At 37.8% G+C, this 22,783-nt stretch overlaps 2 protein-coding genes across 8 annotated transcripts in view; one reads left to right on the top strand and one right to left on the bottom strand.

The window, feature by feature from the left end:
* LOC136253062 (long-chain-fatty-acid--CoA ligase ACSBG2-like) overlaps nt 1-22,783 on the bottom strand; it is a 318,134-nt gene that overhangs the window by 84,859 nt on the left and 210,492 nt on the right. The gene's annotated exons all lie outside the window — the stretch shown is intronic.
* LOC136253053 (serine/threonine-protein phosphatase 6 regulatory ankyrin repeat subunit B-like) overlaps nt 1-22,783 on the top strand; it is a 201,665-nt gene that overhangs the window by 58,613 nt on the left and 120,269 nt on the right. For both annotated transcript variants that reach the window (XM_066045631.1, XM_066045632.1), the window contains exon 4: nt 16,547-17,289. In XM_066045631.1, coding sequence (XP_065901703.1) covers nt 16,547-17,289 — 743 coding nt within the window. The remainder of the gene's footprint in view (nt 1-16,546; nt 17,290-22,783) is intronic.

The following is a 22,783-nucleotide window of genomic DNA, read 5'->3' as shown; positions in this document are numbered from 1 at the left end:
GAAATAGATTGGAACTTAGCTATTATTAGCTTATTACAATGTGAAGAATGTGGTTTTGTAAAGAGAGGGTGGCCATATAATAGGTGTGCATAAAGTGGTCTTATACATTTATAGGCTCATTAAGTACAGTATGCTTTAGCCATCTTTGAGATTTAATTACAATGTGGTCTTTGTATGAGACGGTCTTTGTAAGAAGGTGGTCTAAAGAGGTGGCCACTAACAAGTGTTTTACTCTAGGGTACATTTATATGACAATTTGACCTTTTCCATTTTCCATTTCCACTTTCTGTTTCTGGTTTCCATTTCCACTGTTTCCTGTTGCCCAGCCAAAGCTTTGTGAAATTCTTAAAATGCATACATGACCGCAAGTAAACACCTATGCCATTCAATTTTCCCATCAGTTTATAAACACTTTTTAGATGATTACATTTCAGTATGTGCAGTTGGCTTAGTGGTCAAATCACACGCTTCAGAATCCCAATGCTATGTGTGGGTGTAAGTTCAAATCTGCATGTTCTTTTTTTTTCCCTTTTAGATAACCTTTTTGTACACCTTTGTTTTCCTTTCAGCTACTTGTTTTTCCTCCTGCTATGATTGTAAAGCCTTTATCACACCTCATCTCTCATTGGGAATTTGATTTTGAACCTTTCTATGACGCCTTTATCTTTCATTGTGCACCTTCCTTTTTCAGAACACCACATGTTTTACTGTGTCACCAAGAGTTAGTAATACTTCTCCTATATTAACTGTTTCACTGTGCAGCTCTTTACTGTAGTAGGATATAGAGTGGTGTTACTTAGTTGAGTAGGTTATAAATACACTTGTGATGGTGGACCAGAAGGGGGGAACAGGGAGCAGTCTGTCGAATATTTTCTAATAGAACGGTCACCACATAACACTACCATGTGGAGAAATACTTTGGTGGGGGTAAACTTTGGCAAACAGTAAGGGGTGGTCCACAATTTTCAGCTTTTTTGCAAGCGTACAAAGAGTACTCTTTTTTCTGACCCCCTCCCCCCAGCCAAAAGCGTACTGTATAATTGTTGACACATGGATGTATTGTATAGCAGAACAAACACCCAGACACTTTAATATTGCAAAATTCATGTATGGTGTTTGTTTTGTTTTTTAGGCAACTTATCATTTAGATGCTTTTGAAGCTGATATCCTGAAGGAAATGTTCCTACACACAGCGGGCATTAGTATTAACCTGATGCACATTTGCAAATGTGTACATACACATCATAGAAACAACTTGTTCTTGGCCATCTTCGATGTGTTCATACAAAACAATATCACTGGCAGTAGCAACAGCAGTACTAGTCTGTAGGGTGTTTTCACCATAGTCTGAAGTGGACTGGAGTCAGGAGATGTGGGTACACTCTGCAGAGACAGGTTTTCTCTATGGGCAACCCACAACTACCACAACTACCACAACTATGTAGTGTGAACAAATTAGTACCCACATAATCCAGCCTCCCATACCCAATAGTATTCCTAAACCCACAACAACACCTTCTGCAGATACTAAACAAAAGCAACAACCAGTGTAGCTAGATGCCATTCAATTGTAATCGTTTATCAGTGTTAATTGCTATATAGACTAAGACTAAAGAAAAATAAGTAAGTTAGTACTGTTATAAAAGTATATAAAGCCTGTAGTATGTGTTATCACGCTGATTACCTGTAGTTTGAAACATGGTTTATCTTTGCCTTCAGCTTATAAAGCCTCATTTCATTGGTAGCTAGCTAGCTTAACCTAGCCCTGGCACTGTTTTCCAGAGTTTGCCAAAGCACATGTGTTGGCTTGGGGCCATTCATTAACACTACGGCATGAGCTCGCTTAGTCCACCGTTTAATTGGACACTGTATTGCATGAAGTAGAAGTAGTGCTTACTAGAGCCTTATCACTGCATTCGGATTTCTTTCCAACTCACATGATCAGCATTTTTAAAAAGCATACATGTGATTTTCCCCCCTCCCCCCTAGCGTACGGTTTGTACGCTCGCGAAACAGCTGAAAATTGTGGACCACCCCTAAGCTAAATTGCATCTGGGGAATAAACTTTGGTGCAAATTTAAGCTCAATCTATAGCTATAAAGATGCTAATCTCTGGCACAACAAGTAATTGGTGGGTTAAACTTCGATGAATTTGTAGTGAATTGCCAAATTTATATAAGTTTTCCCCCACCAAAGTTTCCCTCTATACAGTATATTGACATCTAGAATCCTCCATAGTATGAAAAACTAGTATCTGCAACACTATCCCATGCATGGGAACACTTAGCCTGCTAAGAATATTTGCAAATGAAATGCACATGGTCTTATGTATATACATGCCATTCTTTAGGCTAATATACAGCTAGCTGAACTACTCATGACTGTCGCTTAACCCTATACAACTCTTAGTCTGCTTAGAAAACAGTATGAATGTGTGTATAAACCACTACATATACATTTAATTTTCAGTTCTGAAACACATGGCATGGCTTTAGTGTCTTGGGGGCTATCCAGACCCCCTGCTCCATAATCCATATACCTACTACCCCCTTTCCAAACCCTGGATCCACCCTGTATTAGCTACTTAAAGGAATGTCACTATCACTAGCTGCACCCGACCACTTTATATATGTCACAACGGTACAATTCATCCGCCATATTCAGTAGTTCTGATTAATTAACACCATGCGCATGCGCAATGACAACTATGAATACATGCTCCATGACATTCCAGGGGTTGATTACCCCAGGTAATGTAAATAATAAACCTAAAGACCTAATGCATAAGAAGCAAAAACTGTTCAAATTGTTCTAATAAAACCAGTCCAGTTCCAGATATATAGTCAGTTCACTTCAAGTGGGAATAAATGTTGAATAGGTCTACGCCATGGTGAGGTAATAAGTGACAGTCCTTAGGATTCTTAACATCAGGAACCCTTTCAACAATTGAGTCTTGTAACTGCTTCTCTAAATTTCATTGTACTCTTTAAACAAGGAACCATCTCTTTTAAGCCTTAACTGCAACTGACACAGTCTAGTTAAACACATATCATAACTACTTTACAACGGTCTACAATCAGACTTCCACAGCAACCTTACTCTGTATTGACCCATGCTTCAATCATAAGTTATTTCAGTAAAGCATGAGCTCTTCTCAGGGTCAGCACCCATCTCTGTGATGCCAATGGCTTCTTTGTCCCAAAAACATTGCAATTCTCCAGTAAAGTCAGCACCATGATTGAGTGACTCTACTACTTGTCCTTTTACAACTATAAGGAAAAGTTAGGATATTAAATTAGAGTAGGGACAGTGTATAGTGCTGCAATAAAAAGTACTGAAACAAGCAGTACATAATGTCCAAATACTGTAAAACTAAAGAAGTGAATATCCCTACTGTGCATTGAGTGTAGCACAGTTGGGATATTCACTTCTTATGGTTTTACAGTATTTGGACATTACATACTACTCCGATCCAGCTTGTTTCAGTACTTATTATAGCAGTACTATATACTGTCTCTACTCTAATTTAAAATTCCTACTTATACTTGTTTGTGAAGTTTTTTTGCAAGTTTGTGACCACTAAATAGCATGCTTTTCACAAAAACTAGTCACAATATTTTAAAAGAGTTAATCACAGCACGATTATACTAGATTATGACTCATACAATAACAACTGATCAGTGGGAGTGGCTCTACATAAGCCTGCACACAATAATGGACATGGATTCGTGCATACCCACGGACTGATGAATGGGCGTGGCTACCATATGTCTACAGGCAGTAATTTGCATTAGTGGGCATGGCTCACAAGAAGCAGAGCTATGCTATGACATGTAATAACACGTCCACATTTAATTTAGCATGTGGGGTCAGACCCAAATAATCTGTAAAGCAGGACCTGGATGACCCAACTCGGTTTAACATTGTTACTAAATAAACTATATCTATTGACTTACACATTGCTATATAGTTCGCTGTATTTTTTCATACACAATTATGTAACAATAGGGTTTAGCGAGACTAATACTGTGACTGAGCGAAGAATTGGTTAGTCACAAAGAAATGTGTTTAGAAACGCAAGCAGTTAAACCTATCCGCTTAACTTTGCTAACAACAAACACACTAATACTAAACAAGGTGTCTTACACATCGACGACCTATGATAGGTCCTGTATAGCCCAAACGTCAAAATCACAAATGTATTCTAAAAGTTTGGTGCAATAACGCGTGCATTCCAATATATTACTGTGCAATGTACCGGTATGATTATGGAAGCCCTACTGATGAGCAATGGCCACAATATAGAAGAAAATCTTTAAGACAATAGCACATACACTGTAGGATATTTAAAATACTAAAGCTTTCATCTCCATGACATTTGAAGCATTTTCATGAAAGAAGTAAGGCTGTAGCTGTAGCCAATTTTCCGCTACGTTTGACTGAATACATCAGGCAGGCAGGCAGGTAGTGAGGCAGTAGAAAATTTGCTAAAATAATTTTTTTTTTAAATTCAGGTCAAAAATGCTTCAGGTCGTTCTGAAGACATGTTAGGGCTTGATTATACCTGACCAATACTGTCAAGTGACTGTGAAGAATTTGCGAAAATGATTTTGTCTTGATTTATTTTTGTGGACCACGCCCACACCTTTATCTCCCCTACTATACAGTACTATCGTACTGTATGATGATCAAATTGAAAATGGAGTGGTCACTCCCTTTGACAGAATTAACAGGACATGACATGAACCAGTCAAACTTGCTGCGCACAGCTACTAATCTGTCACTACCTTGAGCAATATCACCTGCAACCACATCCCAGTAATGGTCTGACCCAATCAGCATATCAACTGTATTGGAAATGTGTTCATCAATACTAACATCAGCCAATTCTAATTCGAACAATTGTGGGTACTGCTCTATATTGACGTGCCCTTGTAAGGGTGAACGTATGGCTGGGAAGGTTATATTAACAATATTTATATCTCCACTGTGCTTTCCTACTAGTCTAAAATGTTCATTACCAAACATGTTCAGTGTTAGTTACTCTCTTCTCAACACTCTTGACCCAAGCCTTGATTTCAAGTGTTGTGATACATAAGATCATTGGCTGCCATTATCCTTAAGCACACAAACTGGTATCAGTTCCTCATCAGCTGCATAAGCATATGTACGAACCGTCTGTAAAAGAATACGTGACTTGTTTCTCAAAACATTATTCATGGTGGTATCACTATCTGTGGAGGTGTCTTGTATTCTTGTCGGTATGAGTAGACCCTGTTTCGCACAATGACTTATGGTGCCCTTTTCCCACACCTTCTACAATGCCTGTTTGTAACACACTCACTGACATGGTACCCAATCACAAGACAGAGGAAGCATCTACCTTCTTTCTTCAGTTACTCTTTATATTTAGATACCTTACTTACCTTATGACAGCTAGCAGAATAATGGTCAGTCTTACAATGAACACATCTTTGGTCACTGGAGCTACCACCTCTAGCCGGAAAAGCAGAAGTGGGAGGTAGTTCTCAAGTTCCTTATCACTTATCTTTATGCCTTCAATCATTTCTCTTGCTTCAACCTCGCCTTTAATAATTTGCAACAATTCATCTATGTTCTAAATATGACTCTGGCTATCTGGAGTCACACATCGTGTGGCAATTTAGCCATAATAACAGGATCCAGTACACTGCCATACTGGCCTGTTCGAATTCCTAATGAATCCAGTCCTCTTAAGTGTATACTAATCTTATCATATACAGCTCGGATTTTCATGGCCTTGTCTCCACTACATGCAGGTATTTTATAATCAGCTCATCCATATGGGCAGCTATCACTTGTTTAGTCTCATCATACCACTCCTTGACTAGTCCCAATACTGCCAAATAATTTTCCTCTGACAACACAAGCCCTTGTATGGTACTGGTTGCTGGTCTGTCCAACAAAGCCTTTGGGTAATTGAATTTGTTGATTGACGGAAGATCAGGATTCTTATGAATGGTGCTGTCCAAAGCTGTCCCAAAAAGCTCTGAACTTTGTGATGTCTCCAGAAAACTTTGGTAGATGGAGCTTCAGAAGCTTAGGCTTTGCTCCAGTAACTTTCGCTACTGCTGCACTCTTATCCAACAACAAAATATGTTTAGTCTCACTTGCAGAAGCATAGCGTCATCAGAATTATTTACTGTGGCAGACTTGTTGAAGGCTCAGAGGGTATCACATGCACAGCAGCTGTCTTTAATAAATACAGTACGTGTCAATCTCACCTCTTGTCTGTGTAATTCTATCACTTACTGACTCTGACTTTAACACATCATAGTGATCAATGAATGAAATCTCTAAAATTAAACAAACGGCAGCAACTGTTCATGATAGACAGGGTGGATTACCTTTCTGAGTGCCTATTCTAACCCAGCACCAAGGAATTCAAAGTTTATATGACTGCCCAGCCCACGTTGGGAGCCATGTCACAATGGTATGATTCATCCACCATATTCAGTAGTTTTGATTAAATAACACCATGTGATTGTACAATGACAACTATGAATGCATACTGCATGACAACATATGGCTACCAAACACCACCAGTATACAGGTGAAACTGATTACCCAGAAGTTGAAAAGTGTCAGCAGGCACAAAGCAGGGCCACAAATGGATGGCTGGTATATGCTCATAACTGACAGGCACAATAGTCGAATGTGCCGCTAACGTGTTTAGGTTGTTGAGTTAGTGGTGTTACGAGGAAGGAATGCGCATAGACAGCATTTCAGCTTTACAGATTGTCATTAAAACTTCTACTTGTGGTATTCATGATCACCTGTGCAACCAGTTTTTAACCTAGAATGAAGAAGATATCCGTGCATCTCTTATATTTATACACTGAATTAAGGATAAAACCACTACAATTACATTCTAAACCATGACAACATAAGCAAAATTTGACCACATTATCAAAAGGCCTTGACAGAAGTCCTTATGACTCTTCCTACAGAAACCCTTGTAACAGAATTGATTCCATAGAAGCTTTTATGTGACCAATAGGTACCCTTTAAAATACTGCAGCATCAGTGTCAGTAAGTGGTTGAGCAGTAATCAGTTCTACAGTACATGGGTGGCCCAGAGGTTTGGCAGAGGCAAACATCTAAGTTGGTAGAAACACAGAAAAGGAAAAACAACAAAAGTTAAAATTTCCGGTCAAATCACTTGATGTCCAATCAATTTTCACATCATTCTGACGGTATGTCAGTACATGTCTGAAAAGTTATTTTGCACACTGTAAGACTATTCCTTAAAAGTGATTTTAGTCCAGTATGATATTTCTATGATGGTTTTTAGACACACATATTTAGCAGCACATGTCACTTTAGAGGGAAGCCCTACTAAACAGTATAATGTACTGTTTGATAATACTATTTAATACAATGGAAATTCAGGTAACAGTTAAGGAGTTATAATACAAAAGCTAAACTGATGTAGCACTTGTGCAAGAAAATACAATGGAACATTTATTTGCAATTAATCTATGAATTTATTAGCATACTTCAGAATTGATGTTGTCTATTCTGTTTTTCACTTGTAGTAGAATACATAATATTATGAAGATGTACAAAAGGCAACAACCAAACCAGCTGCAGACACTAAAGTAGCAGCAGCAAGTAAAGCAGCACTAGCTTTAGCAGCAGCTACATTAGATCAGCAGCAATCAGCAACTAAAACAGCAGTTATATTGTAGCCAAAACAACAAAAGGTAGCTGCAACCAGCAGCAGCAGCAGCCGCAGCAGCAGCAGCAGCAGCAGCAGTAGCAGCAGCAGCAGCAGCAGCAGCAGCAGCAGCAGCAGCAGCAGCAGCAGCAGCAGCAGCAGCAGCAGCAGCAGCAGCAGCAGCAGCAGCAGCAGCAGCTAAAGTAACAGTTAAAGCAGCAGTTAAAACAACTGTAAACAAAGCAATAACAGCATCAGCTACAAAGGTGGCAGCAATGAAGATATACCAGGCACATACATAAAAATATTCCTGGATCTGTTATACACCTATAGAATTCAGGGGCGAATCCATGAGTTGCCAAGGAGTGGGGTACAAACAGGCTGGTTGGTGAGAGCAGATACTCTTGTTGTTTCTTTAAGCAGCAGTGAACACACCTTAGTAGGATGATTTTTATCATTATTGCCTTTGCAGATGGTTGTGAAGTCTTTAAAAGTCTATAAAGTCTTAAACACCAACAACATGATAATTATTTTGGAGGCACTTAGTATGTACAAAGGTGTTGGGTAACAGCTGTTTTAAGTTTCATGAGTTATATAAATTGATTTGATTTGACAAGGTGTATAGTATATCTATCAAAGTGCCAGAAATAAGAATTCATCATTGACTGTTCAAATGTCCTAGCAAGATTAGATTTGGTAGGCCGTTTCCAGATTTGATTGGTCAACTTGTCTCCTAGGAACATTTCAAGTGTTATGTAGTCGATGTGCTTCAGAGAACAGAATCACATGATACATATTATTGGACACCATGAGCAATCCCGCAGCACAGGTCACCAGCACATGGAACACCTAGAAACACTTTTGACTCCACCACATTCATTTTAGGAGCCATTTTCATATGGACTCCTATTAAGTTTTATTAATCAAAAATGTGTGCATTAACTAACTATTCTAATGTGTATGACTAGCTACCTTACAGCATGATGACTATAAGATAAAGCACGTGAGCTATGAATATTTACCAGGTTAAATGCCACAGCTTTGGTTATAGCCACACCTCATCTAAGAAACATGCTCCAGTACGTAAGGTTAAACATTCTAACCACCACATAACAATGATTCGGCTACAGCAACAACCGCTACCATCCTTTAAGTCATCCATGTCGAGCCAGCTTACCCTTGGCCATGAGTTATCATCTGATATTGCTGGTTTCTACTGTTTTACTTCAAGATTAATCGCTAAGTTCCACTTTTTTACTTCAAGAGTAGTCATTAAGTATATCTATGTCAGTAACACCAAGGACGATGTATCACTCCCGGCCAATCTGGTTTAACTGGATCCTGCCACTGAAAAACTAGACACAAGTCGCTTTAAATCCATTTGCTTAGTAGACTCGAATATCCTGAAATGTAGATAGTCTAAAATGCTTCCACTCTTCCCAAGTCTTTCACAAAGCAACTTAAGTTTAAATACACCAATGTGTGCACTAAAATTTTAGAACAAGTCTCCTGCCATCTGTGATCACATGGTAACATCCTATGAGTTGCATCATCGATGGGACCATCGATAATATATGGGCCATGCGCGTATATTAGCTATGCTGGAATGTTGAGCAGCTGTGAGGTCCGTTATAGCTTGATTGATTTTTAATTGTGTGACTGGGCCTTTTACTAACTGTGTCTTGCCACTTGTCGGACGTTCGACCGAACAAGCCTCCAAATGGTCAGTCAAAACCTGATTTTGCTCGGAATATGGCCAATGGCCGACTTATTTCTGGCACTGCTATCAGAAATAGCTCAGTGTGGCTCTTCCACAGGGGGAGGGGGGGGGGGGCATTTGCCCCAAATGCCCCATCCTGGATCCGCCATTGGAATTGTAAAAGACCAATAGATAAATAAAGCTAGTTGCAGGCCAGTTTTTAGGGCCTATACGTTCATGCAGTTACCAAAGTATGATAATCCAAAACAACTGAGCTGTGCAAAAGAGTGTGACAGTCATTATCTGTAAATTTATTAGGTTACTGACTAAAAGCTATGTATTCTAAAGTTCAGCAGAATGCCAGAAAGCTAAGAGATCATTAATAACTTGTATTGAATACATGATCTTAAAACATTAACCTAATTGAATATTCTGATAGGACCACATAAGTATAGCCACATTTAGTAAACAAATGAATTATAAGTTAGATTTAAAAAAATATATTGATAGTTGATGACAACCTCTCCTATATTTGACTAATGGTTGTGATTTGTCATGCCAAGGTAGTGATCCCCTATCACATCTCAAGTAATCTCTTAGCATAAGCAATCAATTATTGGCTTAGTTATGTACCAACCTACAGGAATCTCATTTAGAACAAGAAACTTTTTATACCCAGCGATAGGCAATTCATTTTAATACTCTAGATATACACAATGTACCAGCGTTCGAGGCGGTAGCATTCGTCAGCACCAGGCAGTGGTGTAAGGCATCAATTATCGTCAGTAGATGTAATTTATCGACCACTTGATAACTTGCATACATAAATTATCATCCTATCTGAAGTATTTTGATTGGCATCCACTCACAATTCAAAACTAAATCCTGCCAATAGTACAAAATAGTCCACCAGTACTAATTGTAATTCCACCAATATTTAAGTAAGTCTTATGCATGATTTTCAAAATACACTCAAATCAAATTTCTAATAAAACAATCACTCAAGTATTTTAACACTTTAAACACAATACCAAATGAATTAAGTTACTTCATCAATGATGTAACAAAGGTCAGCAGAATAATCTTGGTGCCACTGGGCTCAGCTTTAGCTAGTTTGTTTCCTATTATCCAGCAATCTATCCAATGACATACAAGCTCTTCATACGTAAACGATAACTGACAACTTCCATCCAATGTGATGGGTGTCTTATCCACTTGTTCCTGTGAAGTGTAACATGTTCAACACTTGACAGCTGGTTACAAGGCTCCAAGCTATTGAATACAATGTATATGTCAGTCGATTATGTCTGAAAGTAAGTGTATTTTTATTTGTAAACACTCTGACCATTGCTTATGTAGTCAATTCTCCTGTTTTCTACAGGATGTAGGTAGCCACACAAGACTTTGGTGTGATTCACCTTGCTTTAAGAGCTGTATCTTCCTAGGCAGCTCCATTAGTCATCACTTCTAACTACCACAAGACATCTTTCCATCTTCTTTGTCAACATAAACAATTTATAATGGCTGTCATTGTACAGCCACTAATGCATGATGATTAATACTACCTTTAACAGTCCACAAGACACAAATTCCAAGTCAAATATGTGATGATTATCTTGTAAACACACACATGCAATTGTAAACAAACATTATTCCACCTGTAAGTATGATTATTCTGGCACAGAGAATGACTAAAGACTTTAAACAATTTCAGCCTGTCTCTTCTTAGCTTGAACATCTTGTGTAAGGTTCAGTGTGGACTAGAACAAAAGAAACAACACGGATAAAGTTAAGTATGCTACAAGCATCATTTTCATGCCAAGAATAACAGACTGGCATAACAAAACTAAGCTATACACAAGCCACTTGTCATTAACCAACAGACCAACATAATAGAAGTTGATTTTAGCTGGTAGAACAGCAAAACAAAGCAGCATGAGGCTTCATATTGTTCCAAAGTTCCATATTTTAATCCGGATTCTATACGATGATAATAGACATCGTGTTGGCTGATAATAGACATCAGTTGATAATTGATTACTTTCACTATACAATTGTCACACAAGTAGTTCCCTATTACTATATCTCAAGTAGTTCCCCTGATCATCTTTACCAGTAGCTACAGACAGTGTGAAGCCAACCTCACTTCACCGTGATGAAAACATGATGTTCTGAATAGACCACTCAAACACTTAATAAGATAACGGTTGTGGATACAGGGAGTAACATTGGTTTTGACTGAAACCCCTTCTGAAATTAAGGCACATGTCTGAAATCAGTTTACAGAGAGGTGAAACTATAGTTTGAAGACTATAGCAACCAAGTGCATTAAACTACATATACATTTACTATAATAACATGGTGGATCTTTTAATGCCACTCTGGCATAGGTTTTGAGATGATCGTGGTGACATGCAAGATCAAATACAGTAGTCAGGTACTCTAATAACGCAGCCATGTAATTACTCTAATGTTGCAGTCATTACTCTAATAAAACAGTCGGATGCACTTGATAGTATATACATCTGTATGTAGATGTTATAGAGCTCTTATTCTTTATCAACATAAAGTGCTAAAATACATCATGCATCATTTCAAACTCCTGATTTCCTTAAATTTCTTCCACTCTGGAATAATCATCGTATGACTGCCACACTTATTTTAGCCGTACTTATTGTAGCCACACTGCAATCTTAAACATTAAGCTATTGAAATATTATTTGAACAAGATGCTGATGCAACTGCTGATAGGCTATGCTTGAAGTTGGAATCACCTAAGGGAGTTGTTATAAGCTAGTTATTATCTATGAACTTCTTCAAAACTTATTTTATTGGCAGGCGTAGGGGAGCCTATGCTACAATACTGAGATCAACTCTGATTATTAGTAAGTAAAATACGCTGCCCAGAATTTTAATTATATATACTTTAATTTAATACCTCTGTGGCTGCAGTACATATGTGGCTGCAGTACATATGTGTGTGTACCTAAACTATTTACTTAGTGACTTGTATATAAGCAGAATTCTCAACAGATTGACTTTTTGTAGCTGCACTTCTATAGAGTGTCTTTGTATGTATCTGAATGCTCTACAGATTTGTTTGTAACTAAATTACTCTCTATAGGATGACATAATTGTAGCTGAACTCTCTACAGGTTAACTTGTTATGTAGCTGAACTCTCTATAGAATGACTTGCTGTGCAGATGAATGTGGTGTGACCACTGTAACTATAACTGACTTGCACTATACACACACGCTATTGTATATATGATCTGTATTTTGTATGTGCACGTGATCTGTACTATTATTGTAATCATCTAATACGAATATCTGATTGCCACTACATGGTGACAGTATAGAGAATGAACTCATGGCACAAATCCATTTCCAACTGCCAGATTCTTTGAACTTTAAGACTCCCAAAAACTGGCTGTGATGGAAACAACACTTTTTGATCAGTTTCGTGTTGCTTCTGGGCCACAGAGGAAGCAGATCCAAAACAATTGAGCACACACCACTATTGTATTGGCAAAGAAACTGAGACAGTTCTAGCATCTATTAATATTACCAGTGATGAACAGAAAGTGTACAAAACAGTAATATGAAATTCAACTAGTTCTCCAAGGTGGCAAAAAAATGTGATTTTTAAGAGGGCTTATTGTAATCATTGCATTTAACTGGATAGTGAATCAGCAGAATATCACACTCTATAACCTGGTAGAATTCTGCTATTACTCAATGGAGAGATGATTCACGATAGACTTGTTGTCGGAATTCATAACTGCCATCTTTCTGAATGGCTAGATTCTGAATAATATTAAATGCACAATCTGCCAACACAAAGCTGTCCAAACCCAGTAACATGTATACAGTGAAAGAGGCACTGATTCATCCAGAAGTGAACTGGACAGTTTGTAATTCAGCAGCCGTAATTCGAAGAAACCTTGGCCATGCGTAGACAGCAGAACAGCAGAGACATACACACATTTCTGTGACAGATGTCCTACCAAGGATGCCACCTGCACCTGACGTCGCAAAAAGGGACATTATAACCAGTGCTGTTTGTCTAAGAATGTTTAAGTATTGTCTCAAGAGAGCCACATTGACACTGCATTTTTAGATATACTGACAGATCATTCTGCATCATCATGAAAAGTGCAGGTGCAATATAACAGTGACCCAAAGACAGCACAGAGCTCTGACCCAACCTGTACTACCCTTATATCCTACTGTAAGAATAATTGACCAAACAAGACCTGAAGTAAGAGAATCGGCTCCATGCAAAGAACCTCTTATTCCATCTCAGTTATCAGACCATCCATGGCAGAAGATTGTTATCTGATGATTGTTGATTATTTGTATAGATTTATCTAGGTGATCAAACTGAAAACCACTACATCCGAAGTGGTCATAGATGCCTTGAGATAAGTTGTTTCTCATTACAGAATACCAGAAACTGACATGAGCAACGGTGTACCTTAGTACCTACTTTTTCCGTTACTGCATTTGCAAAGTCCTGTAACTTCACATAACCAGTAGTCTGTTATTTTCTCAGAGCAATGGTCACATCGAACAATCCATACAAACTCTGCTGAGACATTCAGATGGTCTTGCTAACATATTGCAGTACCTTAATCCCGTGGTGCAATTTATCACCAGCTGAGTTGCTTATGGGGTGACACCTTCAAAATACCCTGCCAATAACTACTGAACAACTACAACCTACATGGACACATCTTATAACATTTTGAGACATGAATAATCAGTTCAAACAAGAGCAGGAAACCGACTATAATAAAGACACTGCTCTCATCCTTTACCACTCATTCCTAATACTGAAGTTTATATCACATCAGGACCAACAGTTACTGGACCATGATAGGACAAGCAGATGTTTCTCAGTCATACAGTACAGTGTTGACACCCCATATGGGGAGATGTGGAGAAACCGAACACACTTAAACATTGTGCTGGACAATCAAGAATCCTCAACTACTGGGAGCTCCAGCCCAGAGCATCAATATCTTGTTCAATCAATGAATGGCACTACTATACAGCTACCTGAAAGAGTAAAGCAGTAGCTTAAGAAAGGGAGATGTGGTGTGACTGACTATAACGGACTTGCACTATGTACATACACTATTGCATAATACATGATCTATATAAAATTATTTAGATTATGTACATGTACATGATCTGTACTATTATTGTAATCATCTATTATGCATGTCTGATCAACACTACAATGAACTCTCTAGAGGATGACTTGTAACTTAGTTGAAGGCTCAGAGAGTAATTTATCTTAGTAACTGACTTCTCTAATAGGGTGACTGTACTACGTATTAGAATATCTTAATTCTTAATCGTGCACTTGCTACATGTACAGTATGCACACAGCAAATGCAGAAGTAGCAAATTTAAGTTTAATTTCATGAAGTCGACTCTCACTGGGGTGATAATGAAACTTTCTAGTTTTAAAACACAACTAAATTTCAGTGCAATACTCGATACATTTAGAATAAATCAAGGATCATTGTGGTGAGAATGAACACCTGTAATTATTACTAACATAATAAAAATTAGTGAAATAAGGTTCTAGTGAGAAAAATTAGAATTTTTTAAATTATTGCTACCTTGTTTTGCCATAACATAAGTAGGTAATACACCTGACTGTTACTGTTTTATTAGAGTATCTTGATCTTCCTTGTCTTGAGTAAGCGACTAAGGGGCATGGTTTGTGATGCGTAGTTTTCTACAGGACCACAGGTGATTGTAGCTAGATCATTAAATTACAGTGGAACATCTCTTATCCGGGCAGTCTGGTACATACTAATTTCCAAAACTCAGAAATGTCCATATCTAAGAATTACATGCTATCATACAGTACGGTAGCATCATACAGTATGGTAGTACTGTATATTAGGGATCATGCAGTTTTGGACTTTCTAGCCCAAAAATATCACCCTAAAACCAGCCTCAAATTTCCTCCATAACAGCTTAGCAGTATTGGTTAGGCACAGCCAAGCCCAGAAATGTCTTCAGAGTTACCCCAAACCCTTCCAACAAGTTTGTATGGAATTTTAAAAATTTCCTATTTAACCGAAACTAACTAACTAATGCCTTCAGCCAAGCATAACTCGACAATGGATAAAGCTATTGGTTTGATTTTTTCACTGTTCAATGTCACTTTATCCCGATATTATGTGCCTTTTCACCAACCGCAGTATGTACAATTTACGTATCTTAGACCTACCTTTGTCCTCCTTTGTGCTCCAGTTTTTTTCGCTGACTACACAAGGTGTCAATTTGCAATAGCACAATACAGCTTTCCTCTGGTTATGTCATGCTTTTCGCCCACATTTTCCATAGTGACTGGATTCATTGCAGAGAAGTTTCTTGTACTGTTCTTCATTTGTAACGCTGCGTAACAAGTGGAGTGTAGCTACAAACAAAGCATAATGGCCACCTCAGTTTTCAGTGCGTAGTTAATTATTGGGGCGCACAATCAGATGCAAATTTATTAATTATGGAATGCCTGAAGCCATTCTTTCTTTCTTTTAATGTGGTTCAGTGGATTCAGTAGTCATAAGTGTGTTATTAAAAAAGTAAACAAACAAGTAGAAGGAAAATTAGGAATTTTAAGCCGGAGTAGGGATCAAAGAACAAAAAGCAGGGAAACAAGTAAAAAGTTGTAAAACAAGGGAGGTTGCCTATACCTGCAGATATACTAGTGGACATGTAATCCCTAGTTCAGTCATGGTTACAGACTGAAGAGTAGGGATTAGATGTCCACTAGTATATCTGCATGTCCACCACCCCTGAAAAGTGTAAATAAACTACAAATGTGCTAAATACCATAGAGGATTATATCCAAACAACAAAATGTAAAGGGACAAAACTTACAGTGACTTCTACATAGTCATTAATAAAAATCCCATGTTGTACCTTACTTCAGAACTATCCATATCTGGAGTAGCTAACACACACTACATAATTATTATATTGTAGTTTGTTTACAAAAATTGCCCTTTTTTTTTTCCTGTCACTTTACCCATGGTGTGGTGTGCCAACTTCTTGAGTTGCACAACACACTACCATGTGTCTTGATCTAGTTTATACACATCATTCCAAGTAATGTTATTATTAGTTACAGATCTGGTAAAAATTCCTACAATTATCAGGAAATCTGATCCAGGAGATGCTAATACAATTAGCACAGCTGAGCAAGCCAGTGTTGAGTTTGGTGTTCTTCTCATTGAAATCTTGGAAGAGTTAATGAAAAATGAAAAAAATAATTTAGAATTGTTAAAAATTATGTCATCCACTCTAACTGTTAAAGACAAGTCTGATGTTAGGATGTTTAATGATAGTGAGCTTGAAGGCATTGATGCTTGTGATAACATTAAAACACTTCTAGTCATTAAACTACGTCACTGTTACAGATGGGATGACCACTCCATGTTGACTGTACTTATGTCAAAATTAAATGCAGAAGAATGTTTAAGGTTACTACATTTGTTTGAAACTAAAGTATACGGTAAAATGAAGCTACAGCAATTACATGAACATTCTTTACAAGGAAGTGTTAACATTCCAGAAGGTTACCACAAAATGATTACAATTGTTAATAAGATATTCTCAGACATCACAAAGGATGAGTATGATGAGTTGAAAGAGTTCATTTCACAACATTGTAGAGTGGAGTCTTATGTGATGTCTCCATTTTCTAAAGTGTCTCCATTCAATTCAATGGTCATAGAATGGTTTATTCCTGTCAATGTAGTTTCATACATGATAAAAACAGCTAAAAATAATGTTCATATGTTTACTAAGGAAATATTTCTGTATTTAAAAATATCATCAACAGTGATATTTGATCACAGAAAGAACGTAAGTACCACTGTAGTATGATGTGTACTGTGTACAGGGGTGGGTGTACAGTATGTATAGGGTAGACTATATTATTAGCTATGTTAAGTATTAAGTAATCCGCACAAAAACAGCCAAGCTGTAAAAAAAAGTGCGGCCTTAAAAATCCTGGGTGAAAAAAGTTGTGAAATCAAAGGTGGTGGCCAACAAATGGCTGCAATGATGTTAATGCTAATAAATTTTAACAATGCACATGTGCAGATATCACTTGTTTTTGTAATTGCAAGTTCCAAAGCCAGCTTATATGGTTGACTTTGATAATTCCTTTTGTTCTTTCCCCCTTTAGTACTTAGGGGGGGGGGGGGGGGGGGGGATTGTAAATTTAAACAAGTAGAATAGGGATCGAAGTTGTGATTCTGAAAAAAACTGCGTAAACAAGAAGTAATAGGGATGGTGATTCACAATACTGCTTAATACATCAATACAAGCCAAGCAGCTTGCATTGAATTTAAGGTTCCTATTTCGAATGTTCAAATAAAAGCCAAAATAGTAATAACTAATCCTGCAACACAGCCATAACATCACAGGACTCCTTCTGAAGAGACAAGGAAAAAAAGTATTCTGTAAAATACAACAGCAGCACAATCAATACCACCAAATCATGGTTGAAATACAAGTGAGGTAAAAGAACCCATCTCATTTCCATAGTACTACCTTGTTCATAGTTACGTTGTTTCTCACGTTCAAAACATCGATAAACTGAAGATACTTGGGTACCACGATATGAAGGTACATTAGTATTAAACACTTTGACATCAAAAATGCCTACTGTGGCTTACGCGCCTCCCCAGATTCCTGAAGCAGAAACGTGTAGACAGGCTCCATCCTCACCCATTTCACGAAGGCACGTATATCCCAATGATAGCTGGACAGGTTCGACTCCAATTAGGAATGAAAGCTTCCATAACAGAAATGGTTATCGATTATTGTAACACCAATCAAGACTATGGAGCAGCGGATACATAAACGGCAATTTTTGATTCCATAAAACGAGTATGTCGCCCATACACTTGCCCGCACCAGCTGTACTTGGCCGCATGACATACTTGGTAAAGGCTTTTTTCATAATTTTTGTAGTAGCTACTCTAATAGAGTACATATTTTTCTGAGCATTTCATTACAACGCATGTAGAATGTTCTAGAATTTCCCCTGATAGATCTACAAGTTCTATGAATTACAAATGTTGATGAACTTTCATTTATAAAGCAGAAATAAATTAAGGTGAGCAGCCAAGATAGCAGTGGTTCAGTGGTTAAGGATGCGGGTGTTAGATACGTATGGAGGTCCCTGGTTCGAACTCTGGTAAATTTGTTGACATTTTTGTGCACCTTTTTACCCTGCAGTGACTGCTCTATTAGGATATCTCAATCCCACAATTTTAGACATGGTTGGAAATTTTGTTATAACTCCATGACTGTTAGTGCAATTTCTTTCAAACTGCAAAACGTTTGCACTATGATAGTTAGTCCATGTACAGACCGATTTTCAAGTTATTCTGCCAAGTGGTTTACCATGGAGGCATGACAACAAATCGCCTTTGAAATTTTGAAAAATCGTGCAAAACTCCTTTGTTGTTTGTCTGATTTGTACCAAAATTGGACTGTAAATGTACAGCATTATACTCTTATTGCTGTCCAAATTGTAAGTAAATCGACAAAAGCACATGTGAGTTATTACGATTTTTCTAAAGTGTCCAAGGAAGAAAAAGATTGAGAAGAAAAATACGAAGAAAATAAGACTAACTTTGAAGGCGCATATCTCAGTGATGGATGGGTGGATTCACTTAAAATTTGGAATGGGAAGTGCCCTACCCCGAGGGAATTTTCACTGCAAAAATGGTTAATTTCCGTTCAGCCATTATCAAGCTATGAATGAGTGAAAACGGCATTTTCTTGGTTCCTGTAAAATACACACTTGTCTGTCGTGTGTCCACACTGGCTGTACTTGGCCAAGTGTGTCATGTGTCTTGATGTCAAGGTCTCCAATTTCTGTTTACTAGGCTAGGTAATTCAATGGCTGCAGCACAAGTTGCTGTCAGACCTTCAGTGCTGGTCACTGTAAATTAAAGCAATATTATGTAACAACAATTATAGTGTGTTTTAGACCAATACTAATAATGCTGAACTTAACTCAAAGAAAAATTACCAACCTAGGATCAGAATATTCACCACTAAGTTGACACTACCTGCTACCCAACCCCTATTCTATTCTACCTAATAAATACAAATAAAAAGGATGTATTCGTCACTAAGAAAGATGAACCACACCCAGTAAGATTAAACTATAGCTAAACTCAAACCCAACTTTTTGATGAGTTGTGTGTTTTGTCTTTTAAACTAAAAGTCAACTTTTGCCTATATAGGTTGTGAGTGATTGTGGTAACACTTATCAACTTCAACAGTTGGTGGCAATAGCCATGCACTGCATTTATTATACCAGTCTTGCACCCACAACTGATCTGCAGTCAGCTGTGGGCATGCATCTGATTAGTTTGGCAAAAATTGTATGTACATGTGTGTGTCAGTCTAATCATTGAAGTGTGGCATAAGAACCTATAATGCTATAGACTATGCCTTTTGCTGTACGAAGTTGTAAGAAGCAATAAATCCTCTACTGGCACAAAGACGAGTGTGGTATAATCAGTGACAAGTTTTAACCAGTTTTAGAGAATAAAAGTAAGGAAGGTAATCTGCCTGTATGCAGGGGAAGATTTAGGATTTTTTGAAATGGGGAGGGGCTAAACTAAACAGTGGCATAGATAACTAGCCAGACATTAGAAGATACCAAGCCTTCTTACAAGGTCCTACTGGTAAGATTCATGTAATCAGACACGTAACCTAGCCAAAAAATTCACCCAAAAACCAGCTTCACAATTTCATTCTGGCACGTTGGTAATATGTGACCAAGTCTGGGAAAATCGGTGTTATTGCCTATTTAAAAGTATCTAGAAATGTTGGTTTTAAGTATTTAGTGTGTTGTAGCTCCTTACCTTCCAGAGCATCCACTGTGCAAGTAGCCAACTACTAAGTTTCCAGCCATTTTAGATAGTTTTAAACCGAGGTTGACTGTATCAGGCAAGCTGCAAAAGGGGTGGGAGGCGGGGGCCTAAAAAGCAGGCAAAGATGATGTTCAAAAATCAAAAAGGAAAGCGTAGGGATGAATTAGGCCACGTTTTGGGCCATTGAGGTCTCAGAATTGGCTAAAATGAAAGAAAATTCAAAGCAGAGGTACTTATTCAACACCACAGAGCTGTACAGCCACATATACTCATCCCCAGGCTGACCAGAGCTTCATTATGGCTCCACACCGCATGTACGGATCGCCACTGGGCTTGGGAAAAGTAGCCAGCAAAACCAGACCACTCAAGTCTAGCTGATTTTGATTGTGGAATTAGATAGTTTGTTCATGTAGCTGTGTGTCCTGGGTGAAAAATTGAATTTGCTGACATGGGCAATAAGACCGGTTTTCTCAGACTGGGTCACATATTGCATGGTTAGGTATAACCAAACCAAAAGTGCCTTCGGTACGATCCTAAAAGCTTCCAATAAATTGTTACAAAAAATCAATGGAATTTTCTACTGATTAACTTCCTGCCTGCCTGATTCCTTCAGGCAAGTGCAGCTCAATAACAGCCAAGGCTATGGGCTTGATTTTTTCACTGTTCGACGTTGCTTCATCCCAAGACGTGCCTTTTGGCATACTGCAGTACGTACAATGCATGCATCATGGACATACCTTTGTCCTCCCTTGTGTCCCATTTCTTTTAGCTGACAGCCCAAGGTGTTGATTTGCAGCAGTACGATACATGGCTTCCCTACAGTATGTTTGTAAATGGGAATCATCCATATTTTACATGGTGATTGGACTGATTGCAGATGATTCTAACACTGCTCTTTGTTTGTAACGCTGTGTAACGGGCTGAACATAGCTAAAAGTGAAGCATAATGGCTGCTGCACTTTTGAGGCAGTAATTGATAGTTGGGGGTGTTAAAATTGTCATATTTTCGTGGTGACTGGATTGTTGCAGAGGCACTTGTTCTACTGTTATTTTTTGTTTGTTTGTAGTGCTGTGTAACGGGCTGAACATAGCTGAAAGTGAAGCGTAATGGCCACTGCACTAGCGAATATTTAATCCCTAATCCAGTCTATATCCAAGATTAAGACTGAATTAGGGATTAAATGTTCACTAGAATATCTGCAGGTGTAGGTAACCTTCCTTGTTTTCCAACTCTTTTTTGTCTATGATCCCTAATTGAACTTAAAATTTCTAATTTTTCCTTAAACTTGTAGATTTATAACAATATTGTGTATAGACTTCCAGCAGCAATAAATTTTATGATCAGTGTGCATCTTGAACTACATGTGTTAAAGTTAATGAGTTAACATACAGAGAATTAAGTTAACATTTAAAATTTTAAAGAAACCTGTACCATCGGTATCAGAGATTATAAAACAGCACAAATATACCTAGTTGGTCATTTGTTCCTATTAAATCATTCTCAAGTGCTGATCAATCCGTAGCTGCTTCCTTCAAGGGGAACAAGTTTAGGAGGTAGGTGATGTTTCCTTACATCAGTTTCCATTATACGATGAAAACACATTCTTCTATGGGACTGGGCTGCTGAACTGGATGCAGAATCCTAACTTTCAAAAATATATGCAACAATGTTTACAGTTAAATAATTTACAAACACTGATGAGTGCATCAATGGACACTTCGTGAATGCCAATAGGCTTTTCATCTGGTGAAATCACTGTCATTTTTTCTTTCTTTTCGAAATTCCGGAGTTACTTTTCTAACTAGCAACCCAAATGTCTCTTCGCAGGGGCACTTCACTATTGTTCTATTTTTAACGATGACTATACCTCATTTCAAAACAACACTCAACAATTCGTGAAGTGTGGTGTCAGTTTCATCTGCCATGCAGAGTTCATGTGAGCTCAGCATGGCAGATTTTCAGAAAAGTGAAATTGTTGACCTGCCACATCCGAGAAACATAAAATTAGTTTGTGATGAGTGTGTTTTCATTGTACAAACTCGATTAAGCTATTGATGCATTGCCTAATTGTATGATAAACATGGGACACATCATACATGATACATACATTATATCTTTTGTAGTACAGTATGCTAAAATGAACGTGTTGTGCCCAAGCAACATCTAGTTGAATAAAATCAAGCATAATAAATATTTACATTATAGTGCAACTCATTTAGAGTTTTACTACATAATTAAATCACTTAGTCACCTACACATGTTCACTTAGTAACCTACAAGTGCTCACTTAGTCACCTGTGTGCCCTCAAGAAAATAATGGCCTAAAGGTGAAAGTAAAAGTTCAACTGTAGATCCTTTACACTTCTCCCAAAATGCTACTCAACAATTCATGACAGCTAACATTAGCCATCTCTGCTAATTTAAAGACTGAATTGTTGAACGGTCAGAGATACAC

The sequence above is a fragment of the Dysidea avara genome, chromosome 4 (assembly GCF_963678975.1).
Source record: "Dysidea avara chromosome 4, odDysAvar1.4, whole genome shotgun sequence".
Taxonomy (NCBI): Eukaryota; Metazoa; Porifera; class Demospongiae; order Dictyoceratida; family Dysideidae; genus Dysidea; species Dysidea avara.
This window is presented reverse-complemented; position numbering and strand designations above follow the sequence as displayed.